This window comes from Phaethon aethereus (assembly GCF_964289735.1).
Source record: "Phaethon aethereus genome assembly, chromosome: 1".
NCBI classification, from domain to species: Eukaryota; Metazoa; Chordata; class Aves; order Phaethontiformes; family Phaethontidae; genus Phaethon; species Phaethon aethereus.
Genome location: NC_138575.1, coordinates 134,154,561 through 134,174,226, shown reverse-complemented (window position 1 = coordinate 134,174,226; position 19,666 = coordinate 134,154,561). Strand labels below are relative to the sequence as shown.

The 19,666-nt window shown below is 43.0% G+C and overlaps 1 protein-coding gene across 1 annotated transcript in view; it reads right to left on the bottom strand.

The window, feature by feature from the left end:
• MAP3K15 (mitogen-activated protein kinase kinase kinase 15) overlaps positions 1–11,509 on the bottom strand; it is a gene marked incomplete at both ends in the record, with an annotated part of 94,438 nt that extends 82,929 nt beyond the window's left edge. The window contains one exon of the mRNA XM_082014392.1: positions 11,179–11,509. Within this exon, the coding sequence (XP_081870518.1) occupies positions 11,179–11,509 (331 nt within the window). The remainder of the gene's footprint in view (positions 1–11,178) is intronic.
• Between the last annotated feature and the right edge of the window lie 8,157 nt (positions 11,510–19,666).

Sequence of the window (19,666 nt, the reverse complement as noted above, 5' to 3'; positions counted from 1 at the left end):
AAACTGAAGAATTGGGGGGGAGGGGGGCTCATTATCATGCTGATTTACATGGGAGTTTGTTTGTGTTGGTTTTTGGTTTTGTTTTGTTTTCCAGAATTAATGTGTTTTGGGCTTAGACTTCAAAAACTTTAGATACTATGTGAACAACATTTCTCAAATAGTTGAGAGGCCAATGACCATCAGTGGTCAAGCTACAGTTCTGTGCATGAAGGTGTGTTTTCCTAAATGGGAGAAGAAAAAACATAAACAGCAGAGAATCTAGACATTTCCTTGCATAACTTGATACAAAATGAAACAAAAAATATTATACTGACTGAAACATGGTTTAAACACACTTCAGGATGATTCTATTTACAACTACCCTTTGTTACTTACTTTAAAGAGATATTGAAGAATTTTGAAACATAATTTAAGCATAAAAGCAGTATATACTACAGTAGACACAACTATAAGCACACAAGTTCAGCTATGATAAACTAGAGTACTTCCCTTAACACTGGATTTAGCTATACCATCCCCGATCAGGAGAAAGCTAGGAACGTATTCTTAACAGTGTCATTATTGTTTTGGATTTGTGCCGGTCACTAGAGCCCGCCTCAGTCAATGAAAGATCATGCTTACCAAGGCTGGGACCATGTACTTTCAATGTAATAAAAGCTGGGACACATTTTTTGTTAGAGTTGTGAATCCCGTTTGGCTTTGAGCTCCAAGGCATAACAGTTGTTGAACTACTGACTTAGACCAAAGTTTAAATACTCAGAAGCTTTACCAGAGAATATCTGAAAAGTTTCAGTTCTACCACCTTGAATACCACAGAAGAAACATTTACCTTGTCAGGCTGAATATTACGAAGGATAAAAAAATCAAGCACAGTTTATTATGACACAGTCGTGCAATTCTTGTAAGTGTCAGAATTCATGTCCCAGCTTTGGGTCCCTCCTTGCAGACTACAGTGATGCAGCTTTTGCTCCTGGCACGCCTCTATAGCCACCCCAACCTCCCATGAAGAGGTGAAGGTACCTGCAGCACTCCTGAGAGAAAGAAGACAGGTTAGTTGAAATCATACTGTGGGACACATTTGGCCCATCAGCTGCCAGCTGAATCACACGGACCTCAGCAGAGATCGGAGCTACGCTGTTTATAGCAAGCCCATGCCAGGGAGCAGGATAAAACAACAGCTGCACTCCCTCTCTTGGCTCAGCCTCAGGCACCCACGTTGCTGCTCAAGGGTAGCCTGAGGCTAAAGCAATTCACATCTGTGATGAAGGCAAACAGAGCCTACATGTTCACAAATTTCACATGTAAGTGGCAAACCATGTTGAGGTCCTCCTAAGAAAGACCCTACACCTATCTTGACTGCCTAATTTCAGCCACATAACACCACTGCAGTGTGAAAAGAGGCAGAAGCTAGGCCAAGCCACCACCACTGGGGCTGATCCCTCATGTGCGTCGAAGTAGCAGTATGCCCCGAGTAGCAGTTGAACACAGGTTTGCAGCCAGCAAGTTTGAACTTGAGGCCATCTTATAAGCAGAATACAGAGGAAGCCAAAATGTCTGGAGTTCTCACACAAGTTCTGCACCAACTCCTTACACACCAGAAGAGCTTTACCTCAAGCTTCTGTGTCTACAAACCAGGAACATTAGTTACTTTTTAACTAGGGAGTACATCAACATTTGTTAACATGCAGGTATAATTTGACAATTAAAAAAGCAATGTATGATTACACTGATAAAAGCAGAACATGACTGCAGAACATAAAATAAGCTACCACCTATTTATCATAATTTGTTTTATGGGAGGATAGAAATTAAAGCAATGTAATTAACCCACATAAGCAACTACTGCCTTTTTTTAAAACTTAATTTTGTGACCTCAGGTCTTATAGAAACTATTCTTAAACCTATGAAGAGTATGCTACACCCAGCAGAGCAAGACTGAACAAGCATACAATCACTGCGAAGGAGATGAATGGCCAGGAAGAGGCTCCCACACAACCAGCCTGATGCGCCCACCCTGGCTGACTCAAGCCTGTCAGCCTCACATACAGCTTCTTTTCAGGAGCTCTCTGATGTCACCAAAAGTCAGCTTGAAATGCAACAAGGCAGAACCAGAGATCTGCTTGACAACATGTCACGGTCAAATGGCACAGCAGATTCCTTCAGAATGACTTAGGAACTATATTGAAAAATATGTTTTTTATATAATTCTTAAACAAAACGTGACCTTTGGAATTAGCTGACTGGTATGCATAGTCAGCACATTTTTTTTCCTCCTATCAGTAATCAGAACAACATTTACTTATATGAAGAATTCCAGAAAATGCTGCAGAAAAGTCTCATCTCCCCCAAAACATTTAAGCAATATTTAAAATAACAAACAAACACTTTAACTGCAGAGTCTTCAAGGACCGTAAATGTGACAATAATTGGTCTTCAGATCAAAGGCAGCTCAAGATAGATGCAGTTGTTCATCTCTTCAGAATAACCCTAAATGTTCAAATTTTCTAAATAATTTGTAATGGCTGTAATGGGCGTAAAACCTTCTAAGTCTATTTAGTGAGAATCAGTAAGACTTTTAATCATACATTGAAAAATATTACTTGCAGAGTAAATTAAAACAAAACAAAAACACACAATTTGTATAACATTCAGGGAGAAGATTCCTTCTTAGCTGATACAACACCTAGAAATCATCAGATGTGTTCCTAGCTACAAAACCCAGTGACACAGTGTTCACAGTCAGATTCCTCAGAGTTAATATTTAAGCTCAAGAGGAGAGAAAGACAAGCAAAGAAAATGGACAGTTGTAGGTTGATTCCTTTTTGTGTTTTTTATTGTGGTTTTTTTTTTATTCAAGTAAGTTTCATGCAGAGGAAAGAACAAGAAAAAAAGAACTGCATTCCTTTTTTTTTTTCTTCCCTTTATCCGAAAGCCATGGCACAGAAATGAGTCACTTGACATAGACAGTGCATGCACACATACATAATGTCACCTTGGAACAATGAAAGAAATCCAAATTTGCATGGTTAGTACCAGATTTTTAGAGATGCAAACAACTTCATTCAAAGTTTCATTAAAAGGTAGGACTCATGCTGGGTTTGAATTTTCAGTATTTCTTCCCACATGACCCATCACAACTAAAGAGACGTTAGTTCCAAAAGGAGAAGTAATAAAACAGAATCTCTCTCCATTACACAATCAGAGTGTATTTCTTCTTGTTTTAAGATCTTCATCATTCTCTGAATACAGCTCTGATCTGGCATTTGGCCCATGGCAATATACCAAAGGAAAGTTAATGAATTCCACCTAACTTTATTTATGGTTATTTATTTGCATGTTTCTAAGCTTCTTCAACTGACATTAAAGGAGCCACTTCATAGAATACATGCAAACCGAACCAAAGTGAAGCCTTTCAGGTTACACATAGAAAAAGCAACAGAGTTGATACAAAGCCATTTTTCACAGGTGACAGGTAGAAAACAACGTTCTGCACTGTTGAGCGAAAACATGAAAATCTCTGAATGCAAATAAGAATTTCTGCAAGAAGACTTTATGTTGGAAATTGACCCCAATTAATATCATTAAAGCAAAATACACCTCTTCAATGTAACACGTCCCAGCACCTGAGATGTATCATAACATAATAACATATAGGCTTGATGGATTGCATCAGGCTTGTGACTGTCATTTACAACTCACCTCATGCACTCGGATATGAAAGGATTACAATACTGGTATATTACAGGGTCTTGTTATCAGAATACTTGGTTCAATGGCACAATGCAGAGCTTTGTTGGAGACACCTATAGTCACTCTAGATGTGCAGTACCATGCAGAGATACAAGATCAGGTCCCGACAGCTCTGCTGCTGTGTTAAAGCAGCACAGTACCCAACCTAGTCAGCCTTAGCCTCTCAGACACCATCTTCCCCTTCTGAAGATAGCTGGTTTGCTTCTCTTCACTTTTCTGTATTCTGTGGTATATAAATCTCCTGAGATTTAAAGCAAATACAGCCCTAGCCGTTGAGCCAGTTGCAGGGGGGGAAAAAGGAAAGAAAAAGATATTAAGTATTCCTCAGAAAAAAAAAGCAAACCCTGCCTGCTGAGCTAAGCATCAGAGAGCTAACGCTTAGCCCCTTCCCCACTGTTCACTGTCACACCCAAGGGAAAAGATAAATTGCAGCAGGAAGGTTTGTCAAAGTTATTTAAGAAGTTATTGCCCTCAGCTGTCTTCCTGTCAGAGATTACAATCCTGGTGGCAAAGTCAGCAAGACAAGCATGTGCCTCCAGCTCAGCTACACTAGTTACCACACCATATACTAGTGACAAATGTTTACTGTACCCTGGCAAAGTAGCCTTTGGGTTGAAGAAGCTGAAGCATCCCTGCCAATTCTGAAGTGGGGACACTGGCCTTCTGAGAGCAGAGAGCTTCAGGGTAGGCAAATGGGTACAGGCAACGATGATTCCTTTAGTGGCTACCAGAGCCTGAAAATTAGGATCCAGAGCATACATTTCCTCCTTCTCCTTTCATGGTGTAACATGAAGAAAAAGAGTTTCAGGGACAAGAAATTAGGGTTATGTTAAGAGTGGTTCAACTACAGAAGTAAGAAGGACCCATGTTTCAGTCTCGTCTGGGCCCCCTCCCAAGTCTAACATTGGCTCTGAGTGAAGATGGGGCTGCAGAGACAGATAGCAAGCTGCATTTTGGGACTGCCTTATCATGCAGGATGTTGGTTAGAGAAGTTCATATGTAGCAAAACAACAAAAGCAAATTTCAAAATATTCCACTATATTCACAGATGATCTGATATAGTTTCCTGGACTGTCAGAGGAATACTCATTTTTCTCAGGCAAACTTTTAGCTTTATTCCTCTTATTCCTATAATACTCCAGTCTTTCTCTAGCTTGTCTTCCTTTCAGTCAACTTTCATCCTGCCAACTTCAGTGATTTGCGGTCATCTCTAAATGCTGTGGTCAAACGGTCAAAGAAATACTCCAAGCTTCAAAACAGATAGCTGTACATCCTTTATCAGGTAACAGGATGATCAGCTACAGAAACAGGATTTCACAGAATCAAAATGGGAACATCCAAAACTCATACATGGAGGCCACTCCTTCACTTAACACTGTAGCCAAATACTGTCGCACTTCAGGCGATAAGCCATGATAGTTTCAGGTAGGCAAGTAAAAGCTACATCTCTTTATATCTAGTATCACCCTTCCGTAGGTACAGACATTTAAGTCTGGCATCATGTTTGCTTTCTTAGTACATCCAGAACAGAAAGATCCTTTGCAGTTACGGTAAGAGCACAAAGAGGAGGATTGACTCTACCTCTAATATCACTAACCAAGCCACGCTCACCTTTTCACTACATCTCTTAAGCTGTTTATGAATCCACTACAGTGCCTGTAGTTTTATCTTCTGCATGGGATAATTCTGAAGAATTTTTAAATCCTCAGTTAGCTCCTAGGCTCACTGTTCCTCTGTAAAATTGCTTCTATTTTGTACAAAAAAGCTTCACACTAACACCTGGTATGTGTGGCTTTCAGTCTAAAAATACTGCCTCTCTTTCTTCCCAGAGATACAGTCAGTGCATGCAAGCATCCTTGTTGCTTCTCCGTTTGGTAGATAGATACCATCACACACTTCTGCATAACATAAATCATTTTGTTGGCAGCTTGCTTCTAGCATTGACTGAGCAAAGAGACCTCATCTTTCTGTTATCAAGTCCTTATTTCACAATTCGTGGTAAGTTTGCTCTTGCAAGTGCTGTAGTTTCCCTTCAGCAAAGTGTCTTAGAAAGGTTAGTGATTTCTTAAGGTCAAGGTCATTCTGCATTACCTGCTGGTCTGCAGTAACTAACGAAAGGCATACGTCGCACGTCACACTTCCATTCATGATAAGATTTCAAATGATGGGAAGTCATAACGAGTACACTCAAGGAGAAAAGAGACATCATAGTCTTATTATGGAATATAGGTGTTTTTGCAGCACTCCTCAGTGGTTTACTGAAAAATGATCTACTAGAAGATCTGCCTGCAGACAGGAAAAAGAGGTTCCTGTTGGTCTTTTTCTTTGCGCTCTGTCCTTAAAGTTTGTTGGTTTTGTCATCAAAGGTACCAATTCCAAGAATATATTATATTATATTAATATAATTATATTATAATTATATTATATTAATTATAATTATTGTTATATTACAGATTCCTACTAAATAAGACAGATAAGCTTGCTTGGGGCGGGGGTGGATTGTGTCTTATGACTTTAAGTAAATGGCTACAATTTCAGACGAGTGGGGAAAAAAGGATAATGGATAGCACTTTAACAAAGACCCCATTGTTACTATTCACAATGGACTTCACTGCTCAGTCTTTAAGCATTAGTAGATACTTACTGGTTAAGGTTCCAACTAGTACACCAAGAGATGGCTACAGGCAAGCATCATTTAGAGAATTCCCACTCTCACAACAGTGCAAGAGGAACTGCTTCTCAAGGTTCTGTGCATGGTATATAGACAGTAAGTATACATCACAATAGATACCTTCAGTATGGGAAACCTCTGCTCAGTATCTTACACGGCAGTAATAAAACTTTGTTAGATTTTTTCTTTTTAAACACACAGTAATTTCCTAACACAAGAAGTTCATCACGAGCCATAGGATTGCTCATATTAAAACTCATTCTTAATTTTGTTCTTGTTGTTCGGGACCACCTGAGGAAGATGAACATACACAAGTCCATGGCACCTGACGAGATGCATCCCAGAGTCCTGAGGGAATTGGCTGGTGTAGTTGCCAAGCCACTCTCTGTGATACTTGAAAAGTCCTGGCAGTCAGGTGAAGTCCCAGGAGACTGGACAAAGGGAAACATTGCACCCATTTTTAAAAAGGGTCAAAAGGAGGACCCTGGGAACTACCGACCTGTCAACCTCACCTCTGTGCCAGGGGAGATCATGGAGCAGATCCTCCTAGAAGCTATGTTAAGGCACATGGAAGACAGGGAGGTGATTCCAGACAGCCAGCATGGCTTCAGCAAGGGCAAGTCCTGCCTGACCAAACTAGTGGCCTTCTAGGATGGAGTAACCACATCAGTGGAAAAGGGAAGAACTACCAATGTCATCTATCTGGACTTCTGTAAGGCCTTTGACATGGTCCCCCACAACATCCTTCTCTCTAAATTGGAGAGATATGGATTTGATGTGTGGATTATTCGGTGGATCAAGCATTGGTTGGATGGTGGCATCCAGAGAGTAGTGGTCAACGGCTCAATGTCCAGACGGAGATCAGTGATGAGCGGTGTCCCCCAGGGGTCTGTACTGGGACCAGTACTCTTTAGTACCTTCATCAATGACACAGACAGTGGGATCAAATGCACCCTCAGCAAGTTTGCAGATGACACCAAGCTGAGTGGTGCGGTTGACATGCCTGAGGGACAGGATGCCATCCAGAGGGACCCAGACAAGGTCAAGAAACGGGCCCGTGTGAACCTCATGAGGGTCCTGCACCTGGGCTGGGGCAACCCTCACCATCAATACATGCTGGGGGATGAAGGGGTTGAGAGCACCCCTGCCAAGAAGGACTTGGGAGTACTGGTGGATGAAAAGCTGGCCATAAGCCAGCAATGTGCACTCACGGCCCAGAAGACCAACCATATCCTGGGCTGCATACAAAGCAGCGTGGCCAGCAGGTTGAAGGAGGTGATTCTGCACCTCTACTGTGCTCTCGTGAGACCCCATCTGGAGTCCTGCATCCAGCTCTGGAGCCCTCAGCGCAGCAAAGACATGGACCTGTTAGAGCAGGTCCAGAGGAGGGCCACAAAAACAATCAGAGGGATGGAACACCTCTCCTACAAGGACAGGCTGAGAGAGTTGGAGTTGTTCAGCCTGGAGAAGAGAAGGCTCCAGGGAGACCCTATTGCAGCCTTCCAGTAATTAAAGGGGGCCTATAAGAAAGTTGGGGACAGTTTAAAGGGGTAATGGTTTTAAACTAAAAGAGGGTAGATTCAGTCTAGATCTAAGGAAGAAATGTTTCACAATGAGGGTGGTGAAAGACTGGCACAGGTTGCCTGGAGAGGTGGTAGATGCCCCATCCCTAGGCAACATGACCTAGTTGAAGATGTCCCTGCTCGTTGCAAGGGGGTTGGACTAGATGGCCTTTAAAGGTCCCTTCCAACCCAAACTATTCTATGATTCAATGATACTATGATTCTTCATTACAAACTGAATAGATGCCAACAGTCCCAATACAACACATATTCTGGAAAAATAATATGGCAACAATGAACCGTATCTATAAAACATAATTAAGAATTAAAAAAATTAAAAAGGCCTGACTTTTCAAAGATTAAAGAAATTGGAGGGCAGTGGATTAAGAATGTTGCATGTAAATGAACAATTATCAGATTCAGCATTTTTTTATAATAGCTTGATATCTATTCAAAAACATGAGGCCAGGACAACCCAACAATAAACAACACAAAGCAGAAAACAAGAGTGTAACAAAAGTTCTCAGCAAACAATGAGAGATCGTTGTATTTGAAATGAGAACTGAAAAAAAAGAGGCAGCACATTAAAATCCCTGGTAATGAAAATCCAACATGAAATTTAGGTCCACTGCTAGCTAATACCAGAAAGATAAAAGAAAAAGAAAAAAAGAAAAAAAGAAACAAACAAAAGAAAAGAGGGAAGGAAAAACAATGAAGTGAAAAGTGTAATGGATGCTTTTTGTCCCTTTGCAGAATGAAGCAAGAAGACGCAATTACTCCATATAACACTGTTAAAGGAAACAAAAATTTCCCCATCTCTAGCATGTAGTAGTAGGAAATGAAGCAGCAAGTACTAAGATACAGATACTTCACCTCAATGTGCCAGAATAATTTTTATAAGTTTAAATTTTAGAAGTGTAAAGGTTCTGACTGAGGGTTTCTCTGAACACCAATATTAGACATACCATAGGAATTGGGAAAAGTGCAAAGGATGGGGCAAATGTCAGTACAGCCTGACTATTTTAAAAAAAGATAAAAGGGAACTACAGGATGTTTAGGTAAAAGAGAGACAGTAACCGCAGCAATGCAAGAACAAAGAAGTTATTAAAAATGTTGATGCTAGAAAAGCTAATTAATTAAAATATTAAAACAGCAGAAGAGCAAAATAAATACTCTATTAAAATGATTGTTTATACTTAACAGCATTTTAATTAAGGATGCTTGCATTTCCAGGGTAACATTGCAGTTAATGGCAGTCAATTTGGGACCCCTGGCAATGAATTAATGTTAAAATACTACTAACACATTCAGCATGGTTTTCAAAAATGTATATACAGACAAATAAATCTGCTTTTTGACAGCTTGCAGGTCTGGTAGATAAAGATCCATGCCAATACACTTGAGTTTCTCTTAATACAGGTAATGTATCATTAAAGGATGCTTTGACCAAAAAGTTTGCCAAATAAAGGCATTCATTACATAGATCAAAAAGTTGTCCCCTTGCCTGATCTCAAAATGTTGCTACTGGAAAGCCACACAAAGACTACTTTGAACAGTTGCCTTTGGAACAATTCTTGGTTCAAGGCTATTCGATTAGTTTTTAATGGACACTAAAAATGATGTAAAGTATTTGCTGACTAAACCTGGCTATGAGTGTTGCAGGAGTATCCAGTAAGAAGGCACTTTACTATTACAAAGTGATATTAATCACTGATAAAATGATCTTGGTCCTACAAGATTACTTGAATGCAAAAGCCTGCAAAGGTAAGCTACATTCCCAGACAAGAGGCACACACTTCAGATTGCAACAACTTAAGAAAACATTTTAAGTAACTGTCTCAAGCTCTCAGTACAATGCAGAGCGGGTATGTGCATAATATATTAGTAGGACTATTAGTAGAAACAGAGAAACAATTTTTCATTGATAAGTACACTATTATGCTTATCTTCAGAAGGGCTACAAAAATACTGGAGATACACAAGGAAATTGCTAGTTCATGGTTGTGTGCTAAGACACACAAAGAATATATTCATTACACACTTGTCAGCCTTGCTAGCAGAGACATAACAAAAGCCCCTAACTGGGAGTTAAACAACAAAAAAGGGTGTGAGGTTCCTCAATATTTGGGTGACTTATCAGGGGATGAAATAGACTCCTCATTATAGGAGAATTTAAAATAAAACTAAAGTTTTAAGAAATACTTTTTAACACATCCCGTGAGCAAAACAAAGTTCTTCTTTTGAAAGATGGACATCAACATGGACTTAGCAGTACTTTCCCTCTTTGGAGTCTGTGAATCCCTCAGTTTCCTAATGCCTGCTCATAGGGATATGACAAAAAGTATGTCTGCATGCCTGCAACATATCCACATACTCACCTTGATTAATAATACCTAAGGACTCAAGGGTTTCCTTTGCTTGCTCACAAAGATCACAAAGCTCACAATCCTCTGCCATAGTGCCCAACCAGCCAGGTAGTTTTTGAGTGGAGAAGGAGCAGCTTTCTTTTGAACCATCAGACACCAGTCACCAGGTGAAGCCTGGACAAGGGTGGGCAATACTCACAAATATTCTTCCTCAGGGTACGTTTCTACACTCCCTTGTTCAGAGTAACACTGGATCACTCAGTTCCTGGCCTCATGCAAGCCCATTTCACTGTCCAGGTCTGGAGTTAGAGCGCTGAACATGAAGCATCTGGCCAAGACAGATCAGAGGCTTCTGGCTGGCCTGTCTTCATGCTATGTCTCTCTCTAAGCTCCCAACCAGGCTGGGAGCTGGAAGAGGGTTCTTAGCAAAAGACACTAGCAAGAGTTTGTTACTCCTTAAGGCTCAGTTGGTACCATAGGTCCTGCTGGGGCAATACACCATGGTGACTGAAAGAGCTGGTATAAGGGCCTGAATTTTTTTCATACTCCTCCTCCATGTGCAGGACACTCCTGAAGACCAGGCTCTTGCTCCCATTACACGAGATTTCCCTCGCAGCCATTTTCCTGTCTCCGCACCCCTTCTCAAGACCCCACTCACAGTCTCACATTTGCCCCGTTCCCCCTCTTTTCTGGCCTCTCCGGCACCACCTTTACCAAGCCTTCCCCACCTCGGCCGGCTGTAACTCACCGTCCAACCCTGGACGGTGGCACCGGGCAGGGCGAGCCCGAGCCCCCGCCCCGCGGCCCCGCCTCTGCCCTGCCTGCTCACCCGCGTCGTAGAAAGCGTCCAGCACCGCCGTCTCCCCGAAGTCCAGCTCCCCGAAGTTGACCGTGCCGAGCTGGGCCCCCTCGGCCTCGCAGGCCCGCAGCAGGCACTGCCGCGCCCCGGCCTCCGGGCTCCGCGACCCGGCGCCCGTCTTGGGAGGGTCGTTCAGCACGTACACGGCCCGCAGGCAGCGCGGCCGCGGGACTGCCCCGCCGGCCTCCGCCGCCTCCCCACCGCCCGCCGCCGCCTCAGCCGGGCCGGCGGCCGGCAGCTCCGGCTCCGCGCAGGGGTGCGCCGGCTCCGCTGCCGCGCTGCCGCCCGCGGGGCTCTCCATAGCGGCGTCGAGGGCTGAGGGGAGCCGGTGGCTGCCACCAGGTGCTCAGGCGGGGCCGCGCCCCATCGCAAGCAGTTGGGCAAACTCCAGTGGCACAGGGTGAGGCGGCTCTCCCCCTTCCTCAGCGCGGCCCTTCCGCCCGCGCTTCTCCCCTCGCCTCCGCGGCTGGGCGCTGCGGGCGGGCGGGTACGGGGACGAGGTGGGGCGAGGTGAAGGCGGCCGGCGCGGAGCGGAGCTCGGCACCGCCCTCCCTGGACGGGCCAGCCCTGGGGAGCCGCACGGCGAGGCGCGGAGCCTGGGTCCCCCCCGGCGACACAGCCAGACAGCCCCGCCGTGCCTTCCGGGGACAAACGCACCCGTTTCCCCCCGCGACCAAGGCGGCGCAGAGGGAAGGTAGCACTCTCGGGGCGACCGCGCCTCGTTTATTACTTCCCTTCCCCGCCCCTCGGCGTGAAGGCTGTACCTGCGCGCACCGCCCGTTCTTGCTGTGGCTCTTGCTATAATTTCACGCGGTGGCAGCGTGCGCCCCGCTTGGGTTCCTCCGAGGGTTACAGGAGTTAGGGTAAGGCGAGCGGGCTGCAGCGAGAAACCGACGCCCGGGGCTGCTATCACCCCCCGCTTCCCCCGGGCTGCCGGGAGGGGCCTTTCCCCCCTTCACCGCGCGCGCGGCCGTTGGGAGCCGTTTACCCGCCGTCCGCCGTGAGGAGGCGGCTTCCCCCCGGCTGGGCTTCCCGCCGCCGTCCCGCGGGCTGCCTCCTCCCCAGCCGCCCAGGGCCTCTGGCCGGTGTTGGCATCTTAGGGCCGCCCTGCTTCTTCAGAAGCAAAGGCAACTGCTGCCGCCCTTTCTTCCCTCGGCCGGCTGCATCGTAGCTTTCCCCCCGCTGATTGTTCTTTCTGTTCCTGGTTAAGTGACTTTGACCACAGACGAAGTTATCAGGCGCGTGGATCATAGTTCACCCTTCAATTCCTTCTCTTTTCTTTAAAATCTCCCACGACCATGGCTAAATCAGCTCCTAGAAACTTTGTGGCAGCTCCTGGCTTCTTTAGAAGAAGAAAATTACTTTTGAGCACCCCATTTCCTAACACATTTTTTTTTATGAGCTAAACTGAGGCCTGCAGCCTCAGCTTCAGTGCTGCTGTTGGGAGAGTTGCTGATCTGCGCAGCAAGGGAAAGGCAGGCTTGCGTGTGGATGTAACGTTGTACCTCAGCCTTTTACCCCAGGTGGCAAAAGGACACTATGGAAGTCATGGCCTACCAGCAGTCAAAGGAACAGTGGAAAATTGTTTTTATTTGAAGAAGTAAACCTAGCTGGAAGGCTTTTTCATCTGGTTTTTCACTCGCTGTTACAGAAGTGGCTTTAAACAAACTGCATCTTCACCTTCTGCTGCAGCGTGGCTCCTTATGGCTATCCGAGGTTGATATGTTTACCATGTGCTGTAATACAACAAAAGCAACAACCACAGACTGAGAGCACAGAATTTTCCTCTTTAGGTGCTCTTATAGAGGTCACTGTGGTTTGGTGACTGTAATAAGAATTGCAGTAGCCAGCTTTTTGAGAAACACTCCAACATGAGGATAGCATAGAGCTGTGCAGTGCTTACGTTTGCTTGGTGGCTCATAAGGATTTTAGAGGGAATGTGGAGAAATAATTGAAGAGGCAAACCTGTTTCTCATTTTGAAGAGTTTGGGGCAAATAAACTGTTGGCTTTGGTCCACGGATTGTGTGCGTGTTTGACAAAAGCACTAGTACATGAGACTTTGGAGGAATGATATACCATGGCCACCAGAGATCCCACTTGTTCCTGGTGGTTTTCCTCTCTAGGCAAGAGCAAGCCTTTTTATATGATAACTCTTAACTCTGTTAGCCTTGATCCAGTAATGCACCAATTAGCTGATGGAACAGGAGAAAAATCTAAGTCTGCATTTAGAAGATACTCAGTGTGCACATTGAAGCCTTTGACCAACGAAAAGCAGCAGCACATATGTTTATGATCCCCCCCCCCCCAGTACAAATCCTACTGTGTACTTCTTGCATTATAAGAAAGCTTGGCTGAATGGCTAGTATGACAACTTGAAATGAAAAATACAGTACTGGCAAAGGGATTATTTGCACAGGAAAGCATTCATCTTACTCAAGAACATTCTCGGGCTTTCAGCAACTAACATGCAAAACCAAGTTGCAATTTAATAGGTTCAGAACAACAGATGCATGCTGTGGTGCTTTCCGTAATCATGAAAATTGTTGACGTGTCAGAACAAACACGTAGGCTGGAATCGCTTAGCAGGATGCCACTGAGACACAGTAAATAAGCATTTTCTGCCTTCTATAGATTATCAAACACTAGTTTGTTGTAGATCTAAGACGTGTCTTTGGGTTTCATTTTGCAGTTTTTAATATTTGGTACTGTTTTAAATTGCTTGCCAAGAGGTCTGTCACTTGGTCTTGAAACAGAGTGACAGTCTCTCTTAGTAGAAACTTTATGTGAATACAATCCAGAAGAAGGTATTCTTTTCTTAATTATATTAACTCATCTTCCAAACAGTATCTTCACTGTTCCTTGGGCATTTTTCCTAATAAGCTTCCACATTCTGAAGATCCATTTTCAGTAGCTTAACCTGGTGCAATTTGTTCAGAATTTGTACGGTTTTTTTGAAGGTAGAAACAAGGAGCATTTTTAAAGGAAGAAGCTTCATTTTATACACTGCAGCTGAGTCTTCAAAACCTGTGGTTCGGTGCTGGTATGCCTGACATTTCCACTGAGCAACAGTATCCTCAGGTCTTGCAAGTCACCTGAGGGACAACAAATGGGAGATTCAGATTTGACCTGTTTCTGTGCAAACCAAAAAATGCTAAATCTAGAAAAAAAGAGTTAAGTCCTGCAACACTTCTTCCTCTTTTGGAAACGTGGTCCAGTAACGAGGTTATAAAAAGAGCCACTCTGCCCCCAGAGTTGCCTATTCAAAGGCACAGGCCAGAAGTGAACATTCAGCTTTTGTACATGTTTCTAACACCTTTTGCCTTTGCACAGAACCCAGCCTAACAAAACCGAGCATAAACCCAAGAAGTCAACATCTGCTCTTACACGGCAACATAAAGATGATGCCACAGTTTTCTTAAGCAGCGCTTTGCACCCATCAAAACCACTTAGTGGTGTTTGGTTGGGTTTTTTTTTTTCCATTTTGCAAATCCCTAAGCAGCGGTTGTTTCTCTAGATTCTCTAGACGTAATGGGACTAATGGGGAGCAAGTCCGTCCTTTTTCATTTTTTTTTTCCCAGGGCTACAAACTTTAAAAACAGTTCAAACTGTAAAGCTGGGCTGTAAATTTATATAAAATTAGGCTCCGCAGGCAGACGTGCCACCTTTTCCCCTGATGCATATATAGCTAAAGCATAACTTACCTTCCCTTTTTTTTTTTTAAAGAAAACACACACTAGAACTGATGGCATAAATGTCAGGCTGCAGTTTTATTGCACTCTAACATTTTCCACTATAAAGAGGGCTCCTCCCATTTTACCCCAGGTCAGGGAAAACCAAGATCTCTTGGTTTGGGTAGATACTCGGTAAACTAGAAGACACCGAGGTCCACGGGGAATCTGCAGATCTGAGCTGTTCTTCCAAAGTGCAAATCCACAAACCGCCTTTTCCTGAAAACTGACAGGCATCCATCACACCCAGTGCAGAGGTGCCCAGGAGTCCATCCAAGGACCCTTGGCACCGACCAGCCTCACACACAGGCTTGTCCTTAGCCACGACCATATCTCCATCCTGCCCTTGCGTCCCAGTCAGAGAGCCCACAGCTGGGGCCAGGTGGCAGCGTCCTGTGCCGGCTCCACCAAGAAGCACTGTCAAGGCAACTGCTGCCTCGCACGGACGCATGTCCAGAGAGCCTGAGCTCTGTATCTTAGGTGTGAGAATTTTTTCTGTAAGATGAGACACTGATGAGATTATTTTGATGTCCGAATTCTTTCCTGGCAAGCCACTGCACCAATCTTCCACAAGATAACGATTTGTGGTGTTCAAACTATTCCAAGCAAACACCTCATTAATGGACTTTTTGACATTACTGTGCTAGTGCGCTGCCCCACTTACTTTCATTCACAGTGAGCAGGTATCCAAGTAACCGTACAGATACTGCTGTCATGTGGATGAGGAGGAAAATAGTTAATTTCTTTAAAGAACAGGAAAAAAAGATTTCTATTATTTTAAGGATGTATTCAGGCAAAACATGTTTTTCGAGATCATTATGTAGAAGCTTTACTAGAGTTTAAATAAAATGCTGCCAATTCTCCCTAAGAAATATAACAAATTGGTTGGTTTTGTTCAAAAGTCAGATTCAAAATGGAAGCTAAGCAACACAGATGATTCTTGAAGAAAAGCTTCATGAAGAGGAAGCCTAAAAATGCTATGAGCTTTGAAAGTTAACTTGCAGCAAAGCACACCTGCTTTGCAAGGGGAGACTTGGGTGCCTCAGAGCGATGTGAAGTCAAAACCCCTTGGCCACCAAATCAACACTGGAAGTAGATTCAGAGATCTTGGGGATTCCTTTTGCTCTTCTTTCACTGGAGAGCGAGGCCTCACAAGCTCATTTGACCTGCTGACAGAGAAGGAAGGCAAGGGAAACGACTGCTGGGTTAATGCATATAATCCCCAGCACAGCTTTATATTCAGATCTACTGCTTTGCACAGGAAAGCATGTTGCACACAGTATCTGCTCATCACTGCCCCTTGCAAATGAAGGACAGTGACATCTCAAATGAAACACAAAGTTGGTCAGAGGGTGACTTTTCCTTTCCTCTCTGCCTGTCTTGGAGAACGATAAATTTATACGTTACACTCTGTGCGCTCACAAGTGTGCAAAATGTAATCAGTTGCAAAATTGGCTTTGATTCCAAATTCCTCATCTCCTTTAGTTTTCACCACATCTGGCACTCTAATTAAAAGTTCTTGCCTTTGGCTTTTGAGTAGTTACAGGGCAAGTCTTTGGGCTCATGAATGATTAAGGAGTGCAGGTTAGAAGACTTCACGCATTTGAAATTATGCGGGTCTTCTCAATAGCTTCCACAGAGCCAGAATTTCACTTACAAGATAACCGTATGCATTTGAAATAATAATTAAAAAAAAAAAAAAAAAATCCAGTAAATACAGTTGCAAAGGGAAGGATAAAAAACCCCCAACCTTTGCTGATTCTCCATAAATGCAGAGAGTTCACACTTTCTATATAGCTGATAGTTGGCATTATTTACATTATTTCTATCAGATAGCTAGATCAGGTCAATCATGCAAGACTCAGGCATGTGCATTTACAAAGTCTGACTAAAAACTTTGTTCTGCTTTAAGTACCTGTGGCTCTCTGGCCTTCTCCACTCAGTTCAGAAATGGAGAAGCAAACAGCCAACTTAGAGATGTTAACTGAGGTTCTCCAAAATAGCATCTTTAATCAATTAGTCAAACAGAAAATCACTTGCCTCCAGTTTTCAACACATTTCAAATTACTTTTAGTTTATACTTCAGATGGGAGAAAAACAAACCAGGCCCCATCCAGAAGGACCTCCCTGAAATTTCTAAAGCCCCACTAAGATGACTAATGCTAGAGAAAACCTCAAGAAAATGTGGGGAAAGAGAACACTTTTGACTTAGCAAGAGGATGGAGTCTTCAGCTGACCATCTATATAATTCGAGGTTTTAGTATTCAAGTACTAGATATTAATACAATACAATATTTTAATTAATTAAGAATTTTAAAATGTAATAATTAACATGATATCAGCCTTAGATTTCTTCACTTATACAGCAACTTGACACGATGAATATTTTCTCTTTCGCAGTCCTATACCTAACAGGTTGCTCCTTGTGTTAGGTCTCTCTCCAATTCAGCAGGTCCTAGGGGTAAGAAATACATATTTCCTTGAGAAATTAGAAGCAACTTCAAGAGGTCTGGTTTAGAATGTTTGCACGGGCAGAAGATTAAATATTCTTACTGGGCCCAATTAATTTTCCTGTCTTCAGCTTGATCAAAGTACCTTTGACTTCTTTATGTGTCATGGCTCAGTGTTTTCATGGCAGTTGTTCTTAACATACTGTTTTAAGACAAGATTCTCACTTTTACCTTCTCTCAAGTTATTTCTCACTGAAGAACTACTCATGATAAAGGCCACCCAAGTATTCACTTTTATTCCAGTTAAACAGGCTTGTTCTGTCTGCTGATTAATGAAAGCCCAGCGAAATTGTGACTGTGGCAGGGAACACAACATGGTTATGCCCACATATTATACAAACAATGGAGAGGACTAGAAGTGTGGCTCATTTTATTCTATTTTAGCTACATTAGCTAAGAAAACATTTAAGCTATTTGTATATTGCTCTAGATGCCAGATACATGTGGGGCTTAGAAGCTTAGCAAAAGCAAAGCTGTCAGTGCTGCTTAAAAACATTTTAAATAGCTGTAATCATAATGGTTTTGGTATTACAGTTAGTACTGTGAAAAGTAAAGGAATCCTGAAGAGACAAGAGTTGCTTTGAAGTGACAAATAAAAAACCTCATCTGTTACGTTGATAATTGCTTTATAATAGGTACTAATGAAGACTTCATATATTTGGGTGAATATGGAAATTTAATACAACTTCAGCAAGAATCCTTAAATTGCACTCCTATTTCCTTCTTGTTAAGGCAGTGAAGAAATTGCAACATGTATTAAATACTAGCTTGATATGTGAAGAAAGAAGTCTACCAATGAGCAAAATAGGAGCTTTTTTTTTTTGAATCAATACGTAATTCACATCCATGAACTAGCAGTGTGAAAAGACATGGGAGAAGCAGGCAATAATCGGTAGGACCACAGCTAAGGCACCTAGTGAGACGGGAAGCAACGTTAGCCTTTCTCAAAACCTCTGGCAATTATTTTCTCGGCTTGCATGATGCCCTTGCTTTGTAAGTGTGAGCTTATTAGCACTGCGTCTGATTTTTATATTTGGCTTTGGCTAGGTGTAGTTCTCCATACTTTTAACGCCAGGACCTGAGTGTACATCATATTTTCCATGCACTGGTCTACAGCTGGTCCTGAAACTCTCCTGGTTACACAGCAAGACAAGATGCGATGCCAGACACTTTGTCTTCTCTGCTTTGTCAGCTTGTATTACATTTATTCTTTGCTAGAGCAGTGTCACATGCTTGAGACTATTAAAGCCACTGCCAAGTAATACGTCACTCTTGTACAGTTAGAAAATTTTATGGCCAGATACGTTGTCACTCAAATGCAGCCCCTTTTCAGACATCTGCCAGTATGATAGGAATCATTCCAGAAAAGTTTTATAATGATGTAAGTGAAACCTTCAGCCCATCATTGTGTCAAATCACATTTCTGTCACAGTACCGAAGAATTTCTGGCTGCACTTCGCAGTGAAAAACAAGTTAAAGAATAACTCACTTCCTGTTCAAATCCAAGACACCTAGAAAGCACAAAGCATTCCTGACCTTTTCATAGGAACCAAGACATGCTCTGCTAATAGCCCTGTAATAGAAACATCTGCCTCTTCTTTTGATTTGGGAAATTCCAAATAACAGCTATTTGAAGAAAAGACTTGAGCTTATGATCGCAGTAAGTTTTCCAGAAGCAGTAGTAAAAGGTAATCCTTTTTGTTACCCCATGGCCTTTTTTTCTCTAGAAGTTTAAATCCAGTTGGAAAACTGTGTATTATTTCAGTACTGCTCTGGAATGTTCTTAGGTGTTAACACAGTAACAAAGAAGTAAAATATAAGGTTATATCATGCACGCAGGACAAACATCAGATACGCTTTCTTACATCCCCAAATGAGAAGATCAATGAGATGCAGATTTCCGCATGGCATACACACACCACTGCAGCATGACACCACCTTATGGAACATCCCATTTGTTTTCTGTTTAACAGAGACACGGCAACATCTCAGTCCAGCCTGCGAAGAGACACCAGCCAGAGTCTGCAGAAGGCAACTAGCTTACCTGAGCTGCAGCATCAGCACCTTCACATGGGCAGAGGTGGTGGGCTGCATCTTTAAGTGGGCAGCTCCCCTCCTGTGTGTCACAGGGGTGCTAGGACACACATTTCTAGAGCAGGAAGATGTTAGATTCAAGACAAAAGGAGGTTTAGAGCCTGAGATTGGTGCCATTTATTATT